Below are 27,456 nucleotides of genomic sequence, written 5' to 3'. Positions count from 1 at the left end.
TCAATTATCTTAAAAAATTTTATTTTAATTTGTTTGGAAGAATTCAATTATTGTCAAAAATTTTGTTAACATTATTTATGAGGAATTCAATTTTAGAAATCTTTAATTATTCTATCAATTATTTATTTTTGTATCAAAATAATTAAATTATCTCATAAAAATTAGTTTTCAAATTTAAAATTTTAGAAAATAATTAAATTTTAGAGACGATAAAGTAAGAATTTTTAGAAACAATTGAATTTTGTAAGGTTTTTAAATTCAAATATTTGAAAATTTTAATTTTTCTAAAAGTGTAAAAATATTTAGATATTTATTATAAAAAAAAATTAATTATTTGTTATTTTCCTAAAAAGTTATTAAAGTTTTGAATAATTTTATTTGAAAATGATAATAAATTGTAACTGAAAATTTGGAAAATAATGGAATTTTACAAACATTTAGAATTGAGAATAAGAATAAGAAATAATGAAAAAAGAATAAGAATAAGAACAAAAAGTTAATATTTTTGTGGAAATTAGGAAAAAGTCTATGAAATAAATCAAATCTTTGTGATTTTTGTGACTCGACTGATACGAGTTTTTTAATCGACAAATTTAATATTTTGGTAGCTACTTTCTTACTACTTCTTTTCAGTTTTAAAGCAACTTTTTGATACTTTTTTCTAAAATAATTACCAAGTTCAAATCCTGAGAAAGTATAAGGGTCAGTCCATTGACTTTCGTCTGGGGGTTGTTTTGCGGCTATATTTTGAAAAAATCTGGTTTCAAAATATGTAAAACTAGAAGACTTCCTGATTCCATTAACCACAATATTATTTCGAAAATTTTATTTTTTTAAATTTTATTATTAATCCACAGTTGGCCTCTCAGAGTGTTATTTTGTAACCTTAAATTTTGCACTTTTTTAAAATCGTTTTTATTTAATAATTATTTTGTGTCATATAACAGAACTTACCAAAAGCATAAATCATTTGATGGTAAATCAGGAATCGAAGCAATTACTATGAAAATATATTATTTTTAATTAATAAAGCGAAATCGAAAATTTTTTCCACAAAAAAATTTTCCGATTTTCTCAAGACTATAACTTTTTTCTCAATGCTCCTAAAATTTCAATCTTCTCCGTGTAGCTTAAAAGTAATATAATTTACTCAATACTAAAATTTGACGTATGTGTTTTGCTTCGTTTTTGAAAAATTTATTTTTTAATTTATTTTCTTAAAAAGGTTAATTTTATACAATTCTCATCGAATTTCAACGTGTAAATAGAGTGATGTGAAATTGGTCGGTTAACTTCAAGTCCTCAAATTAACCTTTTTAAGTGAATAATTTAAAAAATTAATTTCTCAAAAACGAAGCAAAACACATACGTCAAATTTTAGTATTGAGTAAATTATATTACTTTTAAGCTACACGGAGAAGATTGGAATTTTAGGAGCATTGAAAAAAAAGTTATAGTCTTCAGAAAATCGGAAAATTTTTTTGTGGAAAAAATTTTCGATTTCGCTTTATTAATTAAAAATAATATATTTTCATAGTAATTGCTTCGATTCCTGATTCGCCATCAAATGATTTATGCTTTTGGTAAGTTCTGTTATATGACACAAAATAATTATTAAATAAAAACGATTTTAAAAAAGTGCAAAATTTAAGGTTACAAAATAACACTCTGAGAGGCCAACTTTGGATTAATAATAAAATTTAAAAAAATAAAATTTTCGGAACAATATTGTGGTTAATGGAATCAGGAAGTCTTCTAGTTTTACATATTTTGAAACCAGATTTTTTCAAAATATAGCCGCAACAACCCCCAGACGAAAGTCAGTGGAGTGACCCATAATTTATTTTTTTCATACGTGATTCAAAATTATTGTATTAATAGAATTTTGATTTGAAGAAAAAAATTAAAATTTCAATGAAAAAAAAGTTTATTTGAACGTTTTGAAACAGGAACAATTTAAAATTTCTCGTATTTCAATTGTTATTACTTTGTTTTTCAACTGTCATTTGTTAAAAGTTTCTATTGCTTTGGTAACCGGAGTTTTCTAATTATTTTGTTTATACTTATGATTTTGATATTAAAATCCTGCGCCCTATATAGAAATCTTTACAGGAGAAGATGAAAAATAGACTGTTGGAAGTCTCGGGCGAGGAAAGTAATATGGACGTGACCAGTGAGAGTGAAAGTAATACTGACGCGATTACGGACACTGATGACGATAATCCTGAGGGCATACCGAGCGCAAAAAAGAGGAAGCTTAATTACAGTGAGAAAGATCTTCAAATTCCTCTCGAGCGCGGATGGAAGAGAGAGACGATCATCAAGGGTCTTGGGAAAACCGGAGTCATCAAAGGCGACGTTTCTTATCACAGTCCTTGCGGTAAAACATTTAGGAGTAGCCCTGAACTTCTCAAGGTAAATTATTTATACATTTCAGATTTTATTTTCTCTTTTTGTAGAAAAATTTATAAATTTAGTTATTGAATTGAAATTTTCTTAAATTGAAATTTCAGTTTCTCGAGCATCAAAGTCCGGTTGAATTGACACCGATGAATTTCTCGTTTTCATCAAAGCCACTTGTTGGTGAATTCCTTCAGCCGACGATGGGTTTGGCCGAGGCCGAATTCGTGCGACTCAGCTCTCAAGAAGTTGCGAGAAGACTAGAAGAATTAAAAGCCGCTGGCGGCTTCAGGGACGGTAGGGTCAATAGTCAATACGAAAAGGACAAATTGGCATATGCCAAAAAACTCGCCAAAGAAGAAGCGCAACGTCACAAGGAGCAAGCCAGGTAGGAGAAACTATTCTTTAAAGTATTCTTTAGAATAAAGTTTCTAAATTCAAATAATTCGTTTCGAAAAGGAAATGTTACAAGTGATCGATATTATCAACAATATAACTACTAAGAAACATTCACAAAATGTTTTTTTGTAAAAAGAAAATAATTCAATGGCCATGCCCCGGAAGTACAATTTTTTGAACTTATTTGCAAAATTTATATTTGAATATGTTTTTCTAAAGATATTTAAAATTTTCAAAATATATAATTAAAAAGATTTTAAATAATTAAAAATTTTTTTAATTTCGTTGAAAATAATTAATTGTATTTAAAGTATTTTATTAAAATTTTTGAGAATTTTCAATGCAAATTTTAAAAACAATTTAATTCTCAAGAATTTTAATGTAACAACAAATGAAATTTAAATGCAAAAAAATTATATTAATAAATAGAATAGAATTTATTTCTTGATGCTACAAATAATGTTTTACATCTCTTACAGCCTTAATTATATTAATAAATTTTTTCATAAAAAGTAATTCTTAGAATCTTCTTATTATAATTTTTTGAAATTCGACTATTTTCAATATTTTCAATATTTTCAAATTTTGAAAACTCGAATGTCTAAAAAAAAGAGTGAAATTAACATTTTTTTAAAAAACTAATATTTTAGATTTATTGTTAGAATTTTAGAGAACAGAATTATTTTCATAATTTTTAATAAAAATTGTTCAAAAACTGAATTAGTTAAATTAATAAAAAAAAAATTGTACAGAAATTCTTTTAAGAAATTTAATTATTTCCTAAAAATAACGTTAAAATATTTTTTTTCTGATCTAATTTATTTGTTTAACAATTATTGTATCTTGTAATGATTTTTATATAGTAATTTTTGAAAATTCCATTATTTTAAAAAAAGGAAATTAATATTTAGAAAAATGTGCTTTATTGGAAAAATCTTCCATTTTCATAAATTGAAATTCTTCAAAAACTAGAATATTTTTAAATATTTTCCAAAGAATTCAATTATTGGCAAAAATTTGTATAAAATTTCAATTATTTGGAAACTTTTCAGTTATTTATAATGAAAAATTCTATTCTCTGTCAAATATTTTTTCAAAAATATTTTTCGAAAACTATTTTCAGGAATTTTTGTATTGTAATTTTTTAAAATTCAATTATTTTCAATATTTTTAATTAAATATTTCCGAGAATTCAAAAATCTTCGAAAAATAATTACGTTAAAATTTCTTAAAAAATCGATTTTTTTTAAATTCTTTAAATTTTGGAGAAAACAATTATTTTAAGAATTTTCCAAAAAGTTTTTCAAGAGAATTCAATTATGTATTTAAATACAAAAATTCAATTTTTAAGAATTAATAAATAAGTAAAGAGTTGCCAGTTAGAATTATTATAAAAAATTGAATTTATGTATTTCAATAATTGAATTCTCTCGAAAAACTTTTTGAAAAATTCTTAAAAAATAATTGAATTAGAGATTCGACTTTTTAAAAAATTTTTAATCAACTAGAGCTTTTTTTCCTCCTTAAAAATTGATCCGAGGCCTGAATGAGTAGATAATAAAAAATAATTTGGTGAATAGGAAATAAATAATTGAATGATAAGTAATAATAATATAAATATTCTTTATAATAATTCATTGTAAAAAATAGAAAATAAAAATAGTGAGTAGGAAATAAAAATAATTTAGTAAATAAATAATAATTTAGAGAAAGAATGATTGAATTGAATTTTGCGATATGCAGGTTACTGAAGGAGCAAGAAAAGAATGAACGCCAGGAAGCCGTTAGACGAGAGCGTGAGATCAGGAATCAGCAGCTTTTAGAGGTGAGTCATCGTCATTTACGAGTACCTTTAATTTTGTCTCCATCTTGTTGTTTCATTCGTTAAAAAGATCTATTATTCTCTTTCTACTTGGGATACCTACGTTTTTTGTATTTTGTCCACCTAACGTGTGTGTCGCATGCTCTTTGTGTGTGCCGTATATTTATATTACATTTATATATTTATATATATGTATATTTTTACATATATACACTCCTTAAATCGATAGTTTCATATATTATTTAGTTTTCAAAAAAAAAAAAAAAAATATTACATTTACTCGTTTTCCTTTGAAACCCAAAAAACCGTACCTGAGACCTAAAAATTCCAAAAAACATATCCGCCAACCAAAGATCGCTAGCAATAGTGACAGGAGAGCCCAGCATGTCCTTTTATTTTTGTTTTGTTTCGTTTTTTTATTGTTTCGTTTGAGTTACGTTCAAAACGTCATATCACCCGACAGAAACGTATTTTGCATCGCTTTTTTTCACTCATCACTCGGCGAATCGACCGAGCCGAGTTCCAATCACAAATTGGTTTTCTATTTTATCAAAGCAGCGCAAAATTAAATGAATTTTTCAATCTTCCATTACTTCTTCTTTTTTTTCTCGAATTTATTTAATGAAAATATTTTCATAGAGCAAACATGATAAGATGGAAAAATAAATTTGCGATTTGTTTCACAAATTTATATATATGTATAAATATATATAAATATTATTTGTCCATTTGGAGACAGTAAAAAAAAATACTAAATCCTAAATATTCAAAAAAGAAATCGAACTGAAGAATTTAGGTGCACGCGAGTGTGAAAAAGTTCGTGCCGATATATTCTTTTTGCTTTCATCCTGGCTGTGATCCGATCCTTTGATTGATTGTATTTCTCTTATGCTTTATCAACAGAGGAGAAATCATTCGAGTTGTGCCTTCTTCTACGAGGAAGCGGAAAACAGCCAGATTCGGGTTAGTAAAAATAGGAGTGTATCTTCCGCGGAGGAATTTCATCTGTAAAAACAAAAAGAATTTCTAAAACATATTTTTTTGGGAAATTTTCCAATTTTGTAGAAATTGATTCTTGAGAAAGCCTTTGAATATTCATTTTTGAGTAGAATAAAGTTGACGAAATTTTCAAACATTGAGATAAATTAAATTTGGTAAATTAAAAAAAGAGAAATTAGTTCGAAATTATTAAATTCGAGAGAAGAAGAATAAAAATATGGGAAAACCTCCGTGGAAGAGATGAGCTCGGTGTAGAGTAGTCGTGTATATAGTTGAAAAAAAACTGACATCCATGAGCTATTGGAAATGGCTTTCCTAAAAATTATCTAATGCACTAGCTAAAGAAAAAAAAGACAGGGAGATCGATCATCCATTCACTCGCCACGCTCCACTGACCCATCCTTCTTTATTCACAATTTTCACGAATTCACAAAAATTCACTGATCCACACTCGTTTCATCCGTTTTTTAATTCACTTTTGCCCTGCATTTGGTTACACAAAAAAAGAAAAACAATCACTCACCCATTTAAAAAAAAAAAAAAAGAAAAACCATCCACATTATCTCTCACTCACACCCACACACACGGACACTCACCACGCAGAGAAAAGAAAAGTCAAAGAAAAAAATATTAGCCCACTGTGGACTGACAGTAGCCGCCTGGCGGCTGCTTGGCACGAATGCAGGGTCGAAAGCGGCTCGCGTTCACGATCAAACAGAAAATGAAGATCATCCAAGAGATTGAGAGGGGAAAGAGTAAGAGCGATGTGGCCCGGGAACTTGGATTGGCGAGCAGCACCGTGGCGACAATATGGAAAAATCGTGAGAGCATCGCCGAGAGCTGGAGGAATCGTGACGTTATGCAGTCGGACATGGACATCGAGTCGGCCAAAAAAATCAGCGCAAGCATTGTCAATCTTGGATCATCGCCATTGCTGTCAACATCATTGCTAACGCCACTGTCAACAGCATCGACAACGACAACGCCACTCATCACAAATGTGACGACATCATCGACATCACCCTCATCACAATTGGACAACATGCACCAGATCCACACCCTAACGCAAAATCAGGAACTTCTGCAGGAGGTAAGAAGCTCTCCCTGAAAAAAAGAAAACTTGTTTTTAGGGGTGTAAACCCCCCCCCCCCAAATTTCCTTCATTTTTTTTATTTATTTATTAGTTTCAAAACCTTATCCATTTCATTTAGAAAAAAACCCCTTCTCTCTATCTCTCTCTCTCTCTCTTTGTGTCTCTCATAATCCGGTCATTGAGACATGAGGAGTCACTTCATCGTTATCCAAAAAGCTCCTTGGTAATCCTCCTCCGGCTTCTTCATTAGAAAAGTATATTTGCTTATGGACACACTTTATAATAATATATACACACTGGCCAAATCAGGCGGGCGTTGTTTTTTTTTCTGCGAGAGACGAATTTTTTCTTCTTTTTTTTCCCCTTCTACTTTTTACCGTTTATCGGATTTTGCGGGAGGGTTCTTTTTTTCAAAAAAAAAAAAAGAGAAAACACTCTGAATACCTTCGAATGCTGCATGGTTTAGAAAGCTTTCGCACAGACAAGCACGTATACAGACATGGTATTTATCTCAAAACTTTTTTTTTAGTTCGGTTTTTTTTTCTTTAGATAAATCACTTTTTTTTATACACTGGCAAAAAACGAAAAAGAAAATTACCTGATTTAAATAATTCTTTACTGGTCTGTTATTCAATATTTCAATTATTGAAATTATTATTTCAATAACTGTAATAATTATAATAATAGTAATATTATAATTAATTAATTAATAATTATGATTTAATTATTATTAAATTATTAATATTATTATTAAATTAATTAATTTATTATGATATTATTATTTAATTATGATTTATAAAAATTATGTAATTGTAATAATTATTATAAATAACTACTAATGTTACGGGCGAAATATGATGTTCTATTTATTATTATGTAAATTACAAAATATTTTATTGACAAACATAAACTTCAACTTTGAAATAATTCCAGATTCAATCAAAATTTAAAAAATTCACTTATTAAGTGAATATTATTGTCTATTAATTTCAAAAATTTTAATAAAATTCATTGCAAGAATTCAATTATTTTCATAAATAATAACATTCTTTGGAAAAATTCAATTATTTTTTAAAATAGTAACATTTTTTTAAAGAATTCAATTATTTTCGATACAATTTTAATAAAATTTCACGAAAGGATTCAATTAATTTAAAAAATTTTTAATAACACTTTGCAAATGAATTTAATTATTTTCTACAATTTTAATAAATTTTTCGAATCTATTAACTTATTTTTATACATAGTAAAATTTTTCGAAAAACCTAAACTCTTTTTATAAATAATAAAATTCTTCTCAGGAATTCAATTGTTTTAAATTCAATAATCGAATTTTAAATTATAATTATGAACAGACACGATTATTTTGAAAAGTTGAAAAAACTTCTTTGTTTAATTCAATTACCTTCAAAATTTGCAATAATTTTAATAAAATTTAATATTAACATTATTAATTACAATTATTAACAAAATCTATTATATTAGAAAAGTTAAAGAAATTTTTAAAAAGAATTTAATTATTGTCAAAATCCTTATACTTACCTATTCTTCAAAAGAATTAAATTATTTTAAATATTTTTATAAAATTCTTTGAATGCATTAAATTATTTTAAAAAATTGTATCGAATACGATTCTGAGAAGAATTCAATTATTTTCTAAAAATTTTAATAAAATTCAACACTCAGATGTTTAATTTCAATTATTAAAAAACACAATTTTTTTAAGAACTTGAAAGAAATTTTTCATAAAATCCAATTACTTTCAAAATTTTTAATTAAAGTTATTAAAAAAACTCCATTATTTAAAAAAAAAAAATTTTAAAAGAATGTATTTAAGAATTTCAAAAATTTTAATAATATTCTTCGTGAGAATTCAATTATTTTCATAAATAATAACATTTTTCTAAAGAATTCAATTATTTTCAAATTTTTTGTTAAAATTCTTTGCAAGAATTCAATTATTTTCAAATTCTATTGACAGTAATTGAATTCCTATAAGAAAATTTTTTTTAGTTCGAAAAATAATTTCATTCTTGCGAAAAATTTTACTATTTATAAAAATAATTGAGATGTTTTCAAGAATTTTATTATTTATGAAATTAATTAAATTCTTGGGATAAATTTTATGTGAACTTTTGTAAATAATAAAGACAATAATAATTAATAACTTAATAAGTGAATTTTTGACGTTTTGAATTTGAAACTATTCAAACACTGAAGTTGACATTTGAAGAAAAAAATTTTGTAATTTGCATAATAATAATAAATTGAGTACGAAAACTTAAATGATTATTTAAATCAAATTTTTCTTTTCAGTGTACCTAGTTGAAAATTATTCCATTTTTTAATGACAATAGATTTAATTTTCTAGTTACCAAATTGCTTTAAATTTTTTTAAAATTTTCTTTTTTTATGATGGAAACAAAAATTTTTCTTTTAATTAATTATTTAACAATTGGCTTTTTTAAATTTTTGTATTTTCAAGAAAAGGAAAATTTTTTTCTTTCTTTTTTCAATATAAAATATAAATGAATAAATATTTATTTAATGTATTTGGTAATTGGTCTTCTGACTATTGTCTTCATTTGAATAAACAAATAAAAATAAATAAATATAAATAAATAATTATTTACTTATATAATCTTATTATTATTTATTTATTATTTTATTATTATTAATATTATTATTATTACTATTTAATGTAAATAAGTAATTGTTTATTTACTCAATAAATTTATTAATTAGTAAAAGTTCTGAACGTTCAAATGAATGAAATTAATTTATTTTTTCTTTTTTATTGCAATCAGTAATTTATAAAAATATTTTTAATAAAAAAATATTTCATTCATTTGATACCTATTTAAAAGAAAAATCGTATACATCATAAAAAAGGGAATATAATTCTTTAGATTTTATTTCTGCTTTTAAAAAGTAGACAATTTTTTTAATGTTCTTTAATTTCAATTAATTTCAATCAATTTTTAATTTTATTTATTTTTAAAATTAGTGTTATGACTTAGAGATCATTTTTTTTAGTTTCTAGATTTCATATTTCAGTTTCATATCTCAAAATGAGTTGTTTAAATATTTTACAATTATTATTAACAGTGTTTACTATTTGCTTATCAATTATTACCAATTAATTTCATTATTTAACTATTTAATATAGTTTTCAATTTTTTTTTTCTTTAATTAAATTATTATTAATGCCTAATTAATTTATAAAATCATAATAATACATATAGGTACAATATTCATTTATACAAAACAAAGAATCATACTCCAAAAGTGAAATATTTTTTTTTTGTGTTTAAAAGAATTACCATTTTTTTCGTAATACGGAAACTTCAAAAGAATACAAAAATTGTAATTAACTTTCTCGTACTAGACAAAATATTTTTTCTCCGTAAATGCTATAAGCGAATTTCCGAAGGAATAAAATTATCCTTATTTTTCTTGTGCTTTTTTTATCTGCTGTATGCAGCCATCTTTTTTGTATCAGCTTTTAAGGGGCAAAATACTGATTAGAAAGCTTGAAAAATAATTCTTTTTTAAACTTGCGAATCTTTCTCGTTAAATATATTATACAGTCTTTTTTATTTTATTAAGTATTTTTATTTTGTTATAATGAAAAAAGCTGTTTTTGATTTTATGATGAAAAAAGTTTTTTGGTTTTATAATGAAAAAAAGCTTTTTTGGTTTTATAGTGAAAAATAGCTTTTTTAGTTTTATAATAAAAAACAACCTTCTTTTGATTTGTTGAAGACAAAAAATTTCGTTTGGTTTTTTTAATGAAAAAATTTCTTTTTTTTTTGGTGAAAATTTTTTTTTACTTGAAAGAGCTTTTTTGTTTTCTTTAATGAAAAGAAATTTGTTCGAATGAAAAAAGTAGTTCTTCCCTAAAGGTGAGAGTTGTGCTTTTTTAAAAAAAATGGAAAACGCAGTGCGTGTCTCGAGCTTTGAAATTATTTAGGAAGACTCGATAAAAAAAAATTCTATCTCAAGTAGGTGCGAAATTATTCTGGCAAAAAAGGAAAAATAAAAAAACTATTCTGTCAGCTTCTCCTGTCACTATATTATAACAGCTAGCTAATCGCAGGCATGCAACGTTTACTGCATACTTCTATAAAAAAAAATTAAAAATTGAAAATAATTTCTTTCCCATTTTTAATGGACGTTTTTCGGACAAATATTTAGAATTAAATTAAACATTTTTTTAATATCGTATATATTAAACTTTTTTTTCAATTGAATGTACAACACATTTTCGTTGTATATTCCTCTCATTAATTTTTTTTCCACATATTATATCGTTTCTTACATATTTTTCTCAATATGTTTATAAGCTTAAGCGACAATTATGCATATTTTTAATAGGTATAATAATTCATAATTGCTTGGCCCCCTTTTTTGCATGTTTTTTTATAGCTTCGATTTCGAATTTTTTTACTTTCTTCATTTTTTCTTCATCTCTTTTCAAATTTCTAATTCTATATTTATTCGTTTTTGTTCTCGGTGTTGGTTAAATGTGAAACAATTTTTCGTAGTTTCAATTTCTACAAATTTTTTGTCTGACATTTTTTCTTAATATTTAAAGAGAAAAAATTAAATAGTTTCTTCATTTTCTTTCTCATTAAGAATTTTCTTGTTAAAAAAAATTTATTCGATCTTCTATATTTTTGATAATATATCTTTGCTCTTTTTTAAATTTATTCATTTCGATTTTCATCTTTCATCATTTTCTATGCTTGATTCGACAATAATTCGATAGATGAAATAAAAATAAAAATTTTTTTGCATGATTTCTTTCTTTTATTATTACTCGCTCGAAAATTAGTTTCAATTAAAATTATTGTATGGCGATTGTTTTTATCAGAAATGAAAAATTACAGTTTTCATTATTTTCATTGGAAAAACGGTAGATTAAATTTTTTCGATAAATTTTTTAATATTTTAAATATTTGATATTTTTGAATATTCTCAGTATTTTAAAAATTCTTAATATTTTTTGTATTTTTAATATTCCTAATATTTTTCGTATTTTTAATATTCTTAATATTTTTCGTATTTTTAATATTTGTAATATTTTAAAATATTTTTAAATATTTTTAAATGTTTTTAATATTGAAACAAATTTTTAATATTTTGTAAATTTTGAAATTGTCAGCTGAATTTTGAAAAATTTCATTTTTCACGTGAGATTGAAATTTAATAATTTTCTTAATTCCACAGTATAAAGATAAATATTCAAATGGGATTTATAATAAAAAGAAAGAGTTTAATATATTCAATTAGTTCTCAGTTTCATTTAGTTTTATTTAAATATTTTATTTAATAATTATTACAAAAAAATTAGTGAAGAATATAATTTGAAAAAATTTTAATGAAACTTTTGTATTTTATGTCATTTTATTATTATTTTGCGCTTATTTTGCGCCTCTTTAGTTTTAATTCTTTAGAGAGAAAATCAAATTCGATTATTTTATTGAAAAATAATTTTTCTAAAAGTATTTAAAATAAATTAAATTTTTTTATTAGAGTAATTTCAATTGTGTTATTAAAATAAATTGAATTTTGTAATTAAAATACTTTTAATTTGTAATTAAAGTAAATTTAATTTTGTAATTAAAATAATTCTAATTTGTAATTAAATAATTTTTAATTTTAATTTCGATCTAAAAATTTATTTCATATGAAAGATTTTCTCTCTGAACGATATTTTATTTTTAAAATCGCGCCTAAAAAATTTGTTTTGTAGGTATTTTAAAAAACCAAGTAGAGTAAAAAAATTAATAAAATTCTTTTACAAAAGTAGTTTATTTACAAAGTAGGCATGTTTTTTTTACATTAATTACATAAAAATAAGTAATATTTATGTATGGGAGATTACATAATATTCCCACGGAAAAAAATTCTCGAGACATTTGCGACATATCAAGTAGAGCACTAAAAATTTTTCTACTTTCCACTGACACGATACATGAATGAATAATAATTTGCAATTAGATTTTCAAATTTTCAAAAATTATTTTACGCACAATTTAAACAAATGAGAGCAGCAAGTTAAGAAAAACAAATTCAAGAAGAAGTTGTTAAAACAATAAAAATTAAAAAATAGTAAAAATTGAAGTAATAAAAATTATAACAATAAAAATTAAAGCAATGAAAATTGAAATAATAAAAATTGAAAGAATAAAAAGTAAAGCAGTGAAAATTGAAACAATAGAAATTGAAATAATCAAAACTGCAATAATAAAAATTAAAGCAATAAAAATTAAATTAATAAAAATTGAAATTAAAACAAAAATTGAAGCAATAAATTTGAAAAATATTAAAACTGAAACAATAAAAATTAAAACAACAAAAATTTAAGCAATAAAATTTAAAACATTGGAAATTTAGGCAATGAAAATTAATATAATAAAAATTTAAGCAATGAAAATTAAAACAGTAAAAATTAAAATAATAAAGTAAAATTACAAAAAATGTAAAGTTTAAAAAAAGGAACTAAAAATTCCTTTTAATTCGAAATTGTAAACAGTTGAATTTTTTCAAAAAGTCCAAAATACAAAAACTGGGTTTTTTTCTTTTTTGGGAAAATTTAAATCTTGCAGTAAATTTGATTTTTTTCATTTCTATTTTTAATTTGCTGGTCTCAATAACATTGTTTAATAAATGTTTAAAAAACATAAATTTTATTTAGTAATTAAATATTCAATTAAGATATATAATATATATAGAAAAAAAAATTATGAATGTGAGTGACGTGTGTGTGGCATGTACGCAGGCCCGGAAAAAGCGGCAGGAAGAGGTCGAGAGGGTACGAATGGAGGAGCAACAGCGGAAGCAACAGGTAAAATAAGATTTAATGTTCTTCTTAGTAAATAATGAAATATGCAGGGTAAAATTGAGAAAGCAATTTTTTTTATTGAGAAAAAGATAAGAGTCGAAGGAAATAAAGAATATTGTACTCTAAATTTCACAATTTTTACAAAGAATTTGAAAAAAGTTTTCTGAAGCAGTAATGCTTCAATGGAAATCGAGATAATTTTTTTAAAACAAAAAATATTGTTTAATAAACGTAAAGTATTGTTTAATATACAAAAAGTATTGTTTAATATACAAAAAATATTGTTCAGTATTTAATAATTGTTTAATAAGCAACAAATGTGTAATAACAAAAGTTTTGTTAATTAAACAAAAAATATTGATTGAAAAACAGAAACTGTTGTTCAGTAATAAAAATCTGTGTTTAAATAACAAAAAGTATTTTTACTATACCAAGAAATTGATTAAGGAACAAAAAACGAATGATAAAAAATATTTTGTTTATTGAACAGAAAATATTGTTCTTAAAAAAAAAAATGTTGTTTAATAAACAAAAAGTATTGTTCAGTGTACAAAAATTGTTTAATGAAGAAAAATATTGGTTAATAAACAAAAAAAATTATTTGTTAAGCAGAAATTTGGTTTAATAAACAATAAATATTGTTTCCTAAGCAAAAAATATTGTTTAATTAACAAAAAGTATTTTTTATACAAGAAATTGTTTAATGAACAAAAAATATATGATAAAAATTATTTTGTTTATTAAAAAAAAAATTGTCTTATAAACAAAAAATTCTGTTTAATAAATAAAAACCTTTGTATATTAATCAAAAATATTGTTTAATTAACAAAAAGTATTTTTTACTATACCAAGAAATTGTTTAAGAAACAAAATATGAATGATAAAAAATATTTTGTTTATTAAATAAAAAATATAGTCTGATAATAAAAAAATATTGATTTGTATACAAAAATTATTTAATGAATAAAAAATATTGTTTAATATACAAAAATTGTTTAAAGAACAAAAAATATTATTTGTTAAGGAGAAATATTGTTTAATAAACCAAAAAAATTAATAATATTTATTGCTTGATAAGCAATAAATGTTGTTTAATTAACAAAAAGTATTTTTTACTGTATACAAGAAATTGTTTAATGAACAAAAAATCTATGATAACAATTTTTTTGTTTATTAAACAAGAAAAATTGTCTGATAAACAAAAAATACTGTTTAATAAACAAAAACTGTTGTTTATTAAACAAAAAATGTATAATAAAAAATATTTTGTTTATTAAACAAAAAATATCGTTCTTTGTTGTTAAAAATGCTTATAAAATAATTTTTAATAAACAAAATAAACTGTTTGATAAACAAAAAGTATTGTATAATATAAAATATATAAATAATTGTTTATTAAACAAAAATAGAGTTTAATGTTGAAAAATTGTTTTATGAAACAAAAGTATTGTTTTATAAACGAAAAGTATTGTTGGATAAGCAAAAAATATTATTTAGTAAACAAAAAAAATATTGTTTAATATTGAATATTGTTTATTAAACAAAAAATATTTTTTTGACAAACAACAAATTATTGTCAACTTTAAAAAAATTATTTCCTCATAAAAAGCATTCATTGTCGACTAAAAAACAAATTTGTTTCTCTAAAACATATCATGCATATTCCATAATACACTAAAGCATTTTGCATATTAATGTGGTTAATTAAAAGCTTTTGAGCACGGTTAAGTTAATTTTCATTTCATAAATTTTTGGCTTTTTCTAACAATTTTTGATAATTCTTATAATCAATTAACAAATTTTAATTTTCATATGTCATTCATTTACGGTGGTCATTTTGTTTCCTGTTTTCGCAGGAGCGCGAACTTAAGAGGCAACAAGCTCTAATGCTGAAGGAACAGGTGAATCTCTTGATAAATAATAGAAGTTAAATAATTATTACTATTTTTTTTCTTTTTTTTTTTTTGTCTTTTTTTCTTTATTGAATATATATTATAGTCTCAAGTGTGTTGTAGATTTTAGTCTACATGTCTACAAATTTTTCTTCTGCTTTTGTTATATACATCACCAAATTGTTGTAGTTTTATGTTTCCTGTGTTTAATCAAGTAGTTACGTTTTTAATTTTTTTTTCTCAATATTGCAAATATCTATCGTTTATCATGAGTTTCTGGACTTTTGGTATATTTAATATAATAGTAGAGTGTACACTGTGTTGTAGATTTAGCGCTCTACTGAATTTTTTTTTTATCTTTTTTTTTCAATATCATCTTTATTCATTCACGTTTATTTTTCTCATCAAAACATTATTTTCATATCAATCAATCACGGATTTATCAGAAATTGTTTCTAGAGAATTTTTCTGATAAGTCGAAAACAAAAAATGCAATTTCATTTTCAAGTACTCAATAGTCTCTTTCAATTTTTTGATAAATAAAATGGAACTTTTCTAGAATTTCTTTTTCCTCGAGTCAAGAAAAATTTAATTTCTTTATTACATTTCTCTAAAAGATTTCTTTTTGGGGAAAATTTTTTAATTTCTGTTTCTCTTGTATGGGGGAATTTTTCTTTTCTTGACCTATTTTGTCTAAAAAATAAAAATTTGTCTTTTCGAAACTTTTTTTATCTGTATTTCCATTTTTTTTCACATAACGATTAGTTTCTCTCTCTCCGTCTTCATTATTTCTTTTTTTTTCTCAAAAAACGTGAATTGAATTTTTTCGATAAGAAAAATATTTTCAAAACAGAAAAAAGTTATTTTAATTTTTTTTCTAAATTACTAAACAAAAAGTATGAAATATTTTTACTACACAGGAAAAAGATATTTTGAAAAAAGGAAATTCCTTGAGAAAAAGAAATTTTGGTGTATAATTTAGAAAGAAATTTGTAAATAATTGTAAAAAGTAAAAAATAGAAAATAGAAAAAAATTTGGAAAAATTGAAAAAGGTGTTAATTAGAAAGAAAAAATTGAATGACAGGAAATAAAAAAATGATTAAAAATAAAAAGATGATAAAAGGCAAAAAAAGAGACTTAGGGAGAAAGAGATTATTACTTGAGTGTAGCGGTGGTTTGAGCACTGGTGGATTGGATGTGTTTTGTGCCGCAGATTTACATGCAGGAGCTCACCAAGCAGCGCGAGATGCTCTACACCGTCGAGCTGGTATGTCTCATACCTAACCTAAGCATAATCCAAAAAAAAAAATGAAAAAAACACTAACAAATTATTTTATCCAATCCCTAAATTTCAAAATCATGCTGAAATCTATCCATCAATTTCTCCAATTGCATCCCTAAGGCTTCACAGATTGCACTGATAACAAATTTTTACAGCTTCTTTTCTTCAGTTTTTAGTTACTTTAATCTCACTTTTATATAATTTGCAAAAAAAATAAATTCTCAAACAAATTAATATTCGATTTTTGTTTTAATAATTAATATTCGGTTTTTAATTAATATTCTGTTTTTTTTTAATAATAAATATTCATTATTTTTATAATTCACTTAAAGTTTCTCGATAAATGAAAATCAATCAACAATATTGTCTACTTTATGTATTAAAATAAATTTTTAATGAAGATTGTAAAATTGTAGAACTAATTTTTTTCCTAAAGTCTCGAACTTTCGAATAACGACGATTTTTTTCACTTCTTTTAGTTTATATTTTCTTGTACAAAAATTATTTTTTACGTTAAAAAAATCAATTCCAAACTATAAATAAATGTTGAGTTTTAATTATTTTTCTTTTTTTGTATAATAATTTTGGAAAAAATTTAATCAGAAAAATACGTTCATTTTAGGAAAATAATTTAATTTTTGTATAAAAATGAAAATGAAATTAAAAAGTGAAATTCGAAATTATACTTTTCATTTTATTGTAGTAATTTTTAAAAATATTTAATCAGGAAAAAGTTACGTTAATAATATTCAAATTTTCGATAAAATGGAAATTTAATTAAAAAATGAAATTCGAAATTATATTTTTCATTTTATTGTAGTAATTTTCAAAAATATTTAATCAGAAAAAAAATTACGTTAATTTGAACGTTCAAAACTTTAGGAAAGTAATGATAATTTAATTTTTCAATAAAATGAAAATTGAAATTCGAAATTGAAATACAAAAAAAGTAATTCAAAATTGAAATTCAAAAAATGAAATTCGAAATTGAAATTCAAAAAACGAAATTCAAAAAAAATAGCGAGATTTAAAGAAGCTAAGTTGAAAGAAAGAAAAATTTTGCCCCCGACTAACAACTTGGGAATTCCTGGACAATTTCTGTTTGTTTATAATGAAAATAAAAAAAAATTCCACCGCAAATTGCAATCAATTCATTAAAATCATCGATGCTTCTAAAATATAGTTAATAATTAAATTAATCTTTTGCACATTCATCATACAATTGTCTCGCGAAATGCATCGTTCACTGTACTTTCTTCTTGTATACTATTTGTTGCTTGATGTTTCTTTTTCGCTAATTCTCTTTTTTTTTAATTATAATTTGGCGCTTTTATGTCCTAGTTCATCTTTTTTCTCAAATTCAAAAAACCTTCACAGCAATTATTTCTCTAAATATTTGATTTTTTTATTTTTCAGGTTTTGTTTCATTTTACAAAACTGAATTTTATTTTTTATTTAAGACACTTCTTTTTTTATTTTGACATTTTTTTTAATGCTGTTCATTTTTAAACTGTTAAGGATTTACAAATTTTTGAGAAAATAAAGAAATAAATTTTTATTCTTTTAAAAAAATAGTATTTTATTTATTTTTATATATGAAAAATAATTCTTTGAATTAAATAATGTGTGTCATATTATGGAGTGAACTTTTTTTAACTGAATGCAGTAAAATTTTTTGTGAAATTCTCTGTTTTAAATGAATTTTCTATTCCGAGTGTTTAAATTTCTCAGAGTGATGATTGTAAATTTTTTCCAGTTTTCTATAGACTTTTATACAATTTTCATACAGTTTTCAACCAGTTCTGTATTAATTCCAAAAAAAAGTTATTTACAAACTTTAACGTTAAATGTAAATTTTTCTTTGTCACTAACACTAAAATTTTCATCTTGAATGAAAAATTAATCAAAGAGAAAACTTTATTATATTCAAATTCTTTTTACTTGAAGTAGGATTTTCCAAAATTTTCTTTATTTCTAAATTTTATACGAATTTTAGTTTTATTTTAATAAAATATTTTCTTTTTAGAGGAAAATTTTGAATGAAAGTATAAAAAAGGAAAATTAATGATTATTTTTATGTATATCAGGAGAAAGAGAGACGAAGACAACACATGACTTTGGTGCGAGCTCTGGAGAGTCGAAGAAAATTAGAGGAACGTGAGAAGAAACGTCTCGAGGCAAGAGCAGAAAGAATAGCGACAAAGGAAAAACGAGCAGAGCAAAGAAAAATGGAAATAGAATTGGTCGAGCAAATCAGAAAACCTATCGAAGATATGGAACTCACTGATCATAGAGACCTGCCGGATGTAAAACGTGTTCCGGGTCTAAAACTATCAGGAAAAGCTTTCGCCGATATTGTCATGGTATTTGAATTTTTGCACAACTTCGGAGAAACCTTGGGCTTTGGTAAGTTGAATTTTTATTTGCAATTAATTTTATTACCTGCTTTTTTATTTTTTCAATAGAGAATAAATTATTATAATTTTTACAGGGGTTGCCATAAGTCAGGTAATTTAGAGAAAAGTCAGGGATTTTCATTAAAAGCACTGAAAACTATTTTTTTCAATTTTGAATGAATTTAATTAGAAATTTGAAAGAACTTAGATTTTTGAAAAATTTTAATAATTAAAATTTTTCGGAAGCTAGTTCAATTTTGTAATATTTAATTAATTGAATTTTGTAGAAGTTAGAAAAAATTGCAGAAATACAATTAGGTACATTAAAAATAATAAAATTCTTCTCCGAAATTCAATTACTTCAAAAATTTTAAATAAAATTCTTGGTAAAATTTCACTTATTTTCAAAAATTTTCCTTAATTCAATGATTTTTAATATCTACTATTTCAATAAAATTTTCCAGAAGAATTCAATTATTTAAACAGAATTTTGATAAAATTCTATATTTAAATATTTAATTATTTAATAACATTTAATTATTTTCATAAATAATAAAAATTTTCCAGGAATTCAATTATTTACAAAATTTTTATAAATTTCTTCGCAGAAATTCAATTATGTTCAAAAATTACAAAAAATCCTTGTTAAAATTTCAATTATCTTTATAAATAATAAAATATTCTTTTCCGAAATTCAATTATATACGAAAATTTAAATTACGTACATTCTTGCCAAAATGATTTAGAGAAGAGTTTTAGTGAAAAAAAAAAAATTTTAATTTTAAAGAAGTTACAAATACTTGCAATTTTTAGAAATAGTTGAATTTTGAAAGGGTTTCTGATTGAAATCTTTGGAAATCTGAATTTTTAATACTTTTAATTAACAATTCTGAAGATCTAATTTTTTAAAAATTTGAATTCCACTTGTTTTGAAATTACTTAAGTTTTTTAATTTATATATATTTAATTATTAATTATTTAATTGTTGAAGATAGTTGATTTAGAGAAGAATTTTAGTTAAAAATTCAAAAAAATAATTGAATTTTGGAGAAGTTACAAATACTTGAATTTTTTCAAAAATAATTGAATTTTGAAAGGATTTCTAATTAAAGTCTTTAGAAATTTGAATTTTTAATACTTTTAATTAACAATTCTGTAGAAAAAAATGATATTTTTGTGGCAACCCTGTTTTAGACCCAAAAGTAATAAACAATTTGGATTTTTGTTTAAAAAATAAATTTAAATTTTCAGACATGGACTCGCTGCCAAGTTTGAAAAGTTTGCAAATGGCTCTTTTGAATGACGAGGAGGCCGAGGAGGAAATGTTATCTGTGATGACTCATTTATTAGTTTGCGCAATTGAAGATCCAGGAATACCGCAACCGGCCAGACATACGACAGGTTTAGGGCAGAGTCTTCGTCAGGCGGACATTACCCACGCGAATATTAGTGAAGTACTGAGGATTTATCTCTATGCAAATGCAACCGGTGAAGTGAAGGCTTTAACTGGCGTTTGCCTTGAGCGCGAGAGAGACAAGAAATTCGCCGATCATCATCAAAATGGTGCTGATTATGCTTTCACTTGTTCGGGAAAAAATGCTCAATTCTATGAGCATCTGCATAATAATGAGACGTGGAAAATGTCCGAACGATTACGCGATAAGCCATTCCTCGCCTTAAATTCAACACATAAAGCGCAAATGCTCGCTTTCCTTTGCAATGAATTGCTACAAAATAAGGCTGTGATCAAACAAATTGAAGGGAGTTTGGAAACTGTAGCGCAATTGAAAAAGGAACGATTTGTGCTTGACACGAAAATTAGGAAGTGAGTTTCCTTCATTTATTTTTTTACATTCTTTTAATTTTATTTTATTTATATTATTATTATTTATTATAATTTTTGAATAAATACAGATTCAAAATAAAAAAAATTCACTTATTAAGTACATAATATTAAATATTTTTGTTTATTATTATTCAAAAATGTTAATAAAATTCGTCGCAAGAATTTCATTATTCTCATGAATAATAAAATTCTTTAGAGCAATTCAATAATTTTCAGTACATTAATTTTAAAATTGAAAACATCTAAAAAGAAAAATTATTTAAAAATTTAGGAAACAAAAAAGTAAACAACAACTAACTTCAAACTGCGAACAAATTATCGGAATACGATTATTAATATAGATTAATGATTTCTTTTCAGATTGAGACAATTACACAGTCGAAAAGTGAGAATGGAGGCGGTGGGCGTTATTGTCAATAAGACTGGTGACACAATAACTATCGAAAAGAAGGAGATGGACGAGGAAGGAAACACAACATCGTCCGCAGTTGAGACAACATCAACTCCTGAAGAAATACATCACGAGGATGAAGTTGAAGACATGTCCGAAAACGAGAGTGAAGGAACTCAACCCGAAGAGGTAAATTTCAAAATTCTTTAATCAAAATAGAATTTTTTCTCTCTCTTCAAATATTTACGATTTTTATTTTTCCCATTTTCTCACATTTTTAATTTTTCAAATTTATTATTTCTCAACTATAGGAGGAGGACAAGAACTTATCAGGCGAGGAACTTGGCAAGAAACTCGATAAACTTCTAAAACAATCGGAGGAGCAATTGCAAAAATTGAACGGTTCGTCAAAACAATTGAGAGCACATGTTTTTGGACAAGATCGATATTGGAGAAGATATTGGGAACTACCGTGCGCTGGTGGAATATTTGTTGAGGCAATGGAGAGTGCAGAACCGGAGATTCTCGATCTTCAAGCGGAACTCGATGAGAAGTATAAGAATATGCCAATTGAGGAGAAAACCGAAGTCAAACAAGAGGAAGTGAAAACGGGAACAGAGAATCGTGAGAATGAAGCGCCAAATGAAGTGAAGGAAGAGCGTGCAGTGAATGTGCATAAAGAGGAGAATTTAAAGCCGCTCGATGAGAAAACCAAGTTTGATATTGATGATGTCAATTGTAAAAAGGAGGAGAAAATTAATTGCAATGCTGAGAATTCAAAACACAGTTTAGACGATTCGAAGAGTGACGTTGATACTAGTATGACGGACGCAAAAACAAATGTTACGTCCGAGGAAATTAAGGAGGAAACTGAAATCAAAATGGATGTCGATGTCAAGGAGGAGGATGTGAAAAAGGAAAAGAACGACGCCATATCACCGAAACCAATTGTTAAAATGATGGAGGACAAAATTGTTGAGGCTATTCCTAATGGTGATAAATTTAATCATGTCAATAATTTGCATAATGGTAAAGATGTCAACGGAACATTTATTTCGGGTAAGTTTTATTTTTTGTTTACATTTATTTTAATATTCTATTTTATTTTGGAGATATAGGGTAACTGTACCAATTGTCGAGGGTTTTAGGCAACATGTGACTTTGACATTTTTTTTCTCGGAAGTAAATGCACTTTAAAATTTGATTTTTGTATATTTGGACGAAGGATCTAATAATGTTTAATATTCATTTTTATTTTTTTAATATAAACTAAATTGTTAAGCAAAAAATATATTTAAAAGTCAATCGAGCAAAAGCACCATTTGTCGATGGTCTTGTGCTAATTTCTCGAGGGTCTGTTCCAATTGTCGAGGGTATGACATTTTTAAACATATAACCCAATATAACCTAACAATTAACCTGTACAGATATTAGAAAATCGAGTAGATATTTATTTTTTCGATAAAAATATTATAGAACATTACCAGAAAACAAATATATTTATTTAACTATAATTAAATAATTTATAATATCGATATAAAACATTTTTATAGTAGATGATACAGGACAGAAAATTATTTAACTGTTTTTTAAACTTTTATAAATAAGTTAATTAAATTTAATCAATTTTGTTAATCAGACATTAATTGAAAAAATAAATTAATTTAAGTCACATTAAATTTGTAAACGAATAAAATAAACTTTTATTACGAACTGTAAATATAATGGTTAATTATAATTAAACTATAGTACAAAATTTTTTAGTTTTAAATAATGCATTTTTTTATTAATTTTTTTTCCGTCTTCCTTGTTTTTTTTGGTTGATTATTTTCTGTTGGTTGTAAATTTTTGGAGCATTTTTTTTTCTTTTTCTCTGTACCTATAAATTTTTGGTATTTATGTTTGACGTTTAGTAAATAAACACTTAACCATCGATAAATGGTACATCAGCGAAAAAAGTGACTACACCAATTTTCGAGTCATTACCTCGAAAAATGGAACTGTCAAAAAAAAAGGAACCAAATACCGATGATTTGCTTTTAAAAAATATTAAATATTTTTTTTAACAAAAAAACATGCATACAAAATTAATTTGGTTCTTGTACAAAATTATAATAATAATTTTGTACACAAAAAGTCATTATAAATACGTTTAATTTGCATTTCTAAAAATCTGTTCCAATCAACCTGAAGTATTAAGAAAACGGAGATTCGTGTAAATTTCACAGCAGTGAATTATAATATTAATTAAATAATTATTTTAGTAGAATCGCTACGAAATTTGTATATATAAATATACAGTTGAAAATACAAAGATTATTTAGAAATTTTTTTTGTTCTTAAATATTATATATTATACTATTTATCTAAAAAAGAAAATTATTATCCTCGACAATTGGAGCACCCTCGGCAATTGGTGCAGTTACCCTAATCTCCTTTGTTTTATTAAAATTAAATTAATTTTTAGAATTAAAAGGTCTCTGAAATTAGCGTCAACGATAAAGTCAAATTCTTTTGAAATTACTTAAATTTTTTAAATATATATTTATTATTTATAGAATTATTTAAACATATTATTTAAACATATGTTGATAGAATTCTTTTTGTGAATTCAATTTTAAGAAATATTCTACACAAACATTTAAATATTTTCGTAAATAATAAAAATTTCACAAGAATTCAATTATTTGCAAAATTTTTATAAATTCTTTCTCAGAAATTTAATTATTTTAAAAAGTAATAAATTCTTCGCAGAAATTCAATTCTGTTCAAAAATGAAAAAAATTCCCAAGAATTCAATTATTTACAAAATTTTTATAAATTGCTTCATAAAAATTTAATTATGTTCAAAATTTTTTTAAAATTATCTTTATAAATAATAAACTATTCTTCTCCGAAATTCAATTACTTAAAAATTTGTTGATGAAATTGTTTATAAGAATTTAATTTTAAGAAACATTCAATTTTAATAATTATAATTCTCGTTGAACTTCGTAATAAAAATTGATTTAAAAATTAATTTCAATTAAAATTTTCGATAATAATTGAATATTAAAAGGATTATAACATGAATTTTTAGAAATAATTAGATAAATAAATTCTGAAAAGGTTTCCAATTAAAATCCTTGAAAATTTGAATTTTTCATACTTTTAACTATGAAAATTCTGTAGAATTAATTTTTTTTGAATTTAATTTTTTTGAATTTAATATGATTTTTTTTATATTATTTGAAGTTTTTATTTTCTATTAATATATATTTTTAATTGAAGAACTTCCGAATAATGGAAGTTTCGTAAAATTGAATTGTAATCAAATGAATTTGAAAATTCTCAAAGATAATTGACGTCGAGTTTATGGACCAAAATTAAATTAATACAAATAGAAGAAGAGAAATTAATTTTGTTTTTTTATAAAATAGGTGGATCTAATGAACCAAATTGGTTTTCGATACTTCCGCGTGAGACTTGCGACATTTCCGGACCAAGTACCAAGCAGATTTTCGGAATTGTCGAACCTACGGAGCTGAGAATACCAGTTTTCCCACCGCCCGCTAGTCCAAATTACGACAGATGTGACAGTCCAGCGCCTCTTGTTTTGACACAGGATGAAGCAACACAACTGGAGTACCTGAAAGTCCATGGCTTACCGCCTCCCGGGGAAGCAAAACCAGTGCCAAGCGGTAAATAAAATTAAAAACTTAATAATTCTAAGATAATTCAAAGATATTTCAAAAATAATTAAAAAAGAATTAAAAAAAGAATTGAAAAAGAATTAAAAAACAAGTTCAAAATATAAATAGGAAAATTATTCAAATTAGAAGTACTTTGATTAGAATTAATTAAAATATTAAAATAAATTAGAAATGTACGAAATTTTCATTTAATGTACAATTTCATCGAAAAGAAAAAATAAATAATTGTATTTCCCTAGATTTGCGATACGGTTGGTTCAGAATAACGGACGTGGACACTTTTCAAGAATTGCTGGAGCATTTACATTCGCGGGGTGTAAGAGAGAAGGAATTGAAGCGCACAACTTGGGCGACTATGGAATCATTCCTGGCAGTGACGGGGAAAATAAATGTCGATCCGGGAAATATGACAGCGACTGATATGAGTGGTGACGGTGATGGTGACGATGAAGATTTACCGATTCCAAAACCTGAAAATCCTGAGGATTGGTGTGAACAAGTGGCTCTACGGGTAGACGCTCAACTACTTGAACAAGTCGAAGCTCTCGAGGATAAAGTTGCGAATGCAAGTATGCAAGTCAAGGGATGGAAACTGCCACCAAGGGCCGGCACAGAGGAGGCCGAGGAACTTGAGAAACTTCATGAAATGGAGCAAGTCAGCGCCGTTGAACAAGCGCGACAAAGGTTACTCTCCCTCGAAGCGGCGATCGAACGACGATACTTGAAACCACCTTTGGGAATTTGGTGAGTTTGCTATTTATTTGCAACTGTAACTACTAAATTTTGAAGCCCAAACCTTCTTTTTGAAATTTAATGAAAACTAGCAACAATTCGCGCGCGGCTGACTTCTCGCTCAATTTTTTAAATAACATTAGCAATTTTAAAAATAATAGAACGTACAAATTTTTAATTCAAATTTTCTTTTATAAAAATTATATGTATATGAATTGGAATATAGTTTTAATATTATTATAATTATAATAATCATGTATTCTGACGTAGGGAATTCAGGGAAAAATCAGGAATTTTTATTAAAAGTTCTGAAAAAAAATTAAATTTTTAGAATTCATAAGAAAATTCTGAATTTTTGTGTCTTTTTTGTTAAAGAAAAAAACTCATAAACTATAAAATTACCACGAATTCTAATACAAAAGTTGCGTTTATAACTTTCATAAATAAATGAACTTCAAACGGTTTCAATTTGAAATTTTATTAAATTTCAATTTTGAATGATTTTAAATTTAAAACGTTTTAAACATTAACAATTTTAAAGAACTTATATTTTTGAAAAATTTTAATAATTTGAAATCTAAAATTAGTTAAATTTGTCAATAAATATTTAATTAATTATTAAAAATAATAGATTTATAGAAGAATTTTAGTTAAAAAATACTACAAAAAACTTGAATTTTGAAGAAGTTACAAATGATTGCAGAAATCCAATTATTTTCAAAAGTAATAAAATTCTTGTCACAAAATTCAATTATGTTCAAAATTTACAAAAAAATCTCGACAAAATCCCAATTACTATCTTTATAAATAAAAAAATTCTTCCTCAAAATTCAATTATTTTCAAAAATTTTAATAAAAATTTTTTCTCATTTCAATGATTTTCAATATCTACTATTTTAATAAAATTACCCAAAAGAATTCAAGTACTTCAAATAAATTTTAATAAAATTGTACGCAAACATTTAATTCTTTTCATAAATAATAAAAATTTCACAAGAATTCAAATACAGTCGAACCTGGATAAGAGAGAACTGGATAAGCGAGAAACCTCTATAAGCGAGAGTTATTTGCTGGTCCCGTGACTTAGACTTCTGTAGTTAAGAAACTGGATAAGCGAGAAACCTCTATAAGCGAGAGAAAATTGCCGGTCCCTTGAACTCTCGCTTATTCAGGTTCGACTGTATTTACAAATTTTTTATAAGTTTCTTCTCAATATAATTCAATTATTTTCAAAAATAATAAAACTCATTGCAGGATTTTAATTATTTTTAATACAATTTTAATCAAATTTCTGGAAAAATGTAACATATTTTAAAAAATTTTATTAAAATTCATCAAAAGAATTGAATTATTTTTAAACATTTGTTAATAAAATTCTTTATAAGAGTTAAATTTTAAACGAAAACTTTTTTAAAAAAATTAATTCTACAAAATTGTTAGTTAAATGTATAAAAGATTTTAATTTCTTTTCAGAATTCATTTATTTCTAAAAATTCACGTTATAATCCTTTCAATATTCAATTATTATCTAAAATTTTAACTGAAATTAATTTTTGAATCAATTTTTATTAGAGAGTTCAATGAGAATTATAATTCTTATAATTAAATGTTTTTTAAAATTAAACGCTCATAAAGAATCAACAAATTTTTAAATAATTAAA

General features: G+C 24.3%; 1 protein-coding gene across 19 annotated transcripts in view; it reads left to right on the top strand.

The window, feature by feature from the left end:
- LOC122502778 (bromodomain adjacent to zinc finger domain protein 2B-like) overlaps positions 1–27,456 on the top strand; it is a 212,760-nt gene that overhangs the window by 172,168 nt on the left and 13,136 nt on the right. For 5 of the 19 annotated variants that reach the window (XM_043612983.1, XM_043612986.1, XM_043612987.1 and 2 more), the window contains 14 exons: positions 2,101–2,415; positions 2,514–2,788; positions 4,543–4,624; positions 5,525–5,584; positions 6,306–6,710; positions 13,501–13,566; positions 15,420–15,464; positions 16,670–16,723; positions 18,826–19,144; positions 20,386–20,959; positions 21,341–21,560; positions 21,683–22,430; positions 24,791–25,051; positions 25,303–25,807. In XM_043612983.1, the coding sequence (XP_043468918.1) occupies positions 2,101–2,415; positions 2,514–2,788; positions 4,543–4,624; positions 5,525–5,584; positions 6,306–6,710; positions 13,501–13,566; positions 15,420–15,464; positions 16,670–16,723; positions 18,826–19,144; positions 20,386–20,959; positions 21,341–21,560; positions 21,683–22,430; positions 24,791–25,051; positions 25,303–25,807 (3,929 nt within the window). The remainder of the gene's footprint in view (positions 1–2,100; positions 2,416–2,513; positions 2,789–4,542; positions 4,625–5,524; positions 5,585–6,305; positions 6,711–13,500; positions 13,567–15,419; positions 15,465–16,669; positions 16,724–18,825; positions 19,145–20,385; positions 20,960–21,340; positions 21,561–21,682; positions 22,431–24,790; positions 25,052–25,302; positions 25,808–27,456) is intronic. The other 14 variants (XM_043613001.1, XM_043612992.1, XM_043612990.1 and 11 more) reach the window with 11 other exon arrangements.

This window comes from Leptopilina heterotoma, unplaced genomic scaffold (assembly GCF_015476425.1).
Source record: "Leptopilina heterotoma isolate Lh14 unplaced genomic scaffold, ASM1547642v1 Lhet_237, whole genome shotgun sequence".
Lineage (NCBI taxonomy): Eukaryota > Metazoa > Arthropoda > Insecta > Hymenoptera > Figitidae > Leptopilina > Leptopilina heterotoma.
Note: the sequence above shows the minus strand (reverse complement) of the source record. Positions and strands in the feature narration are given on the sequence as shown.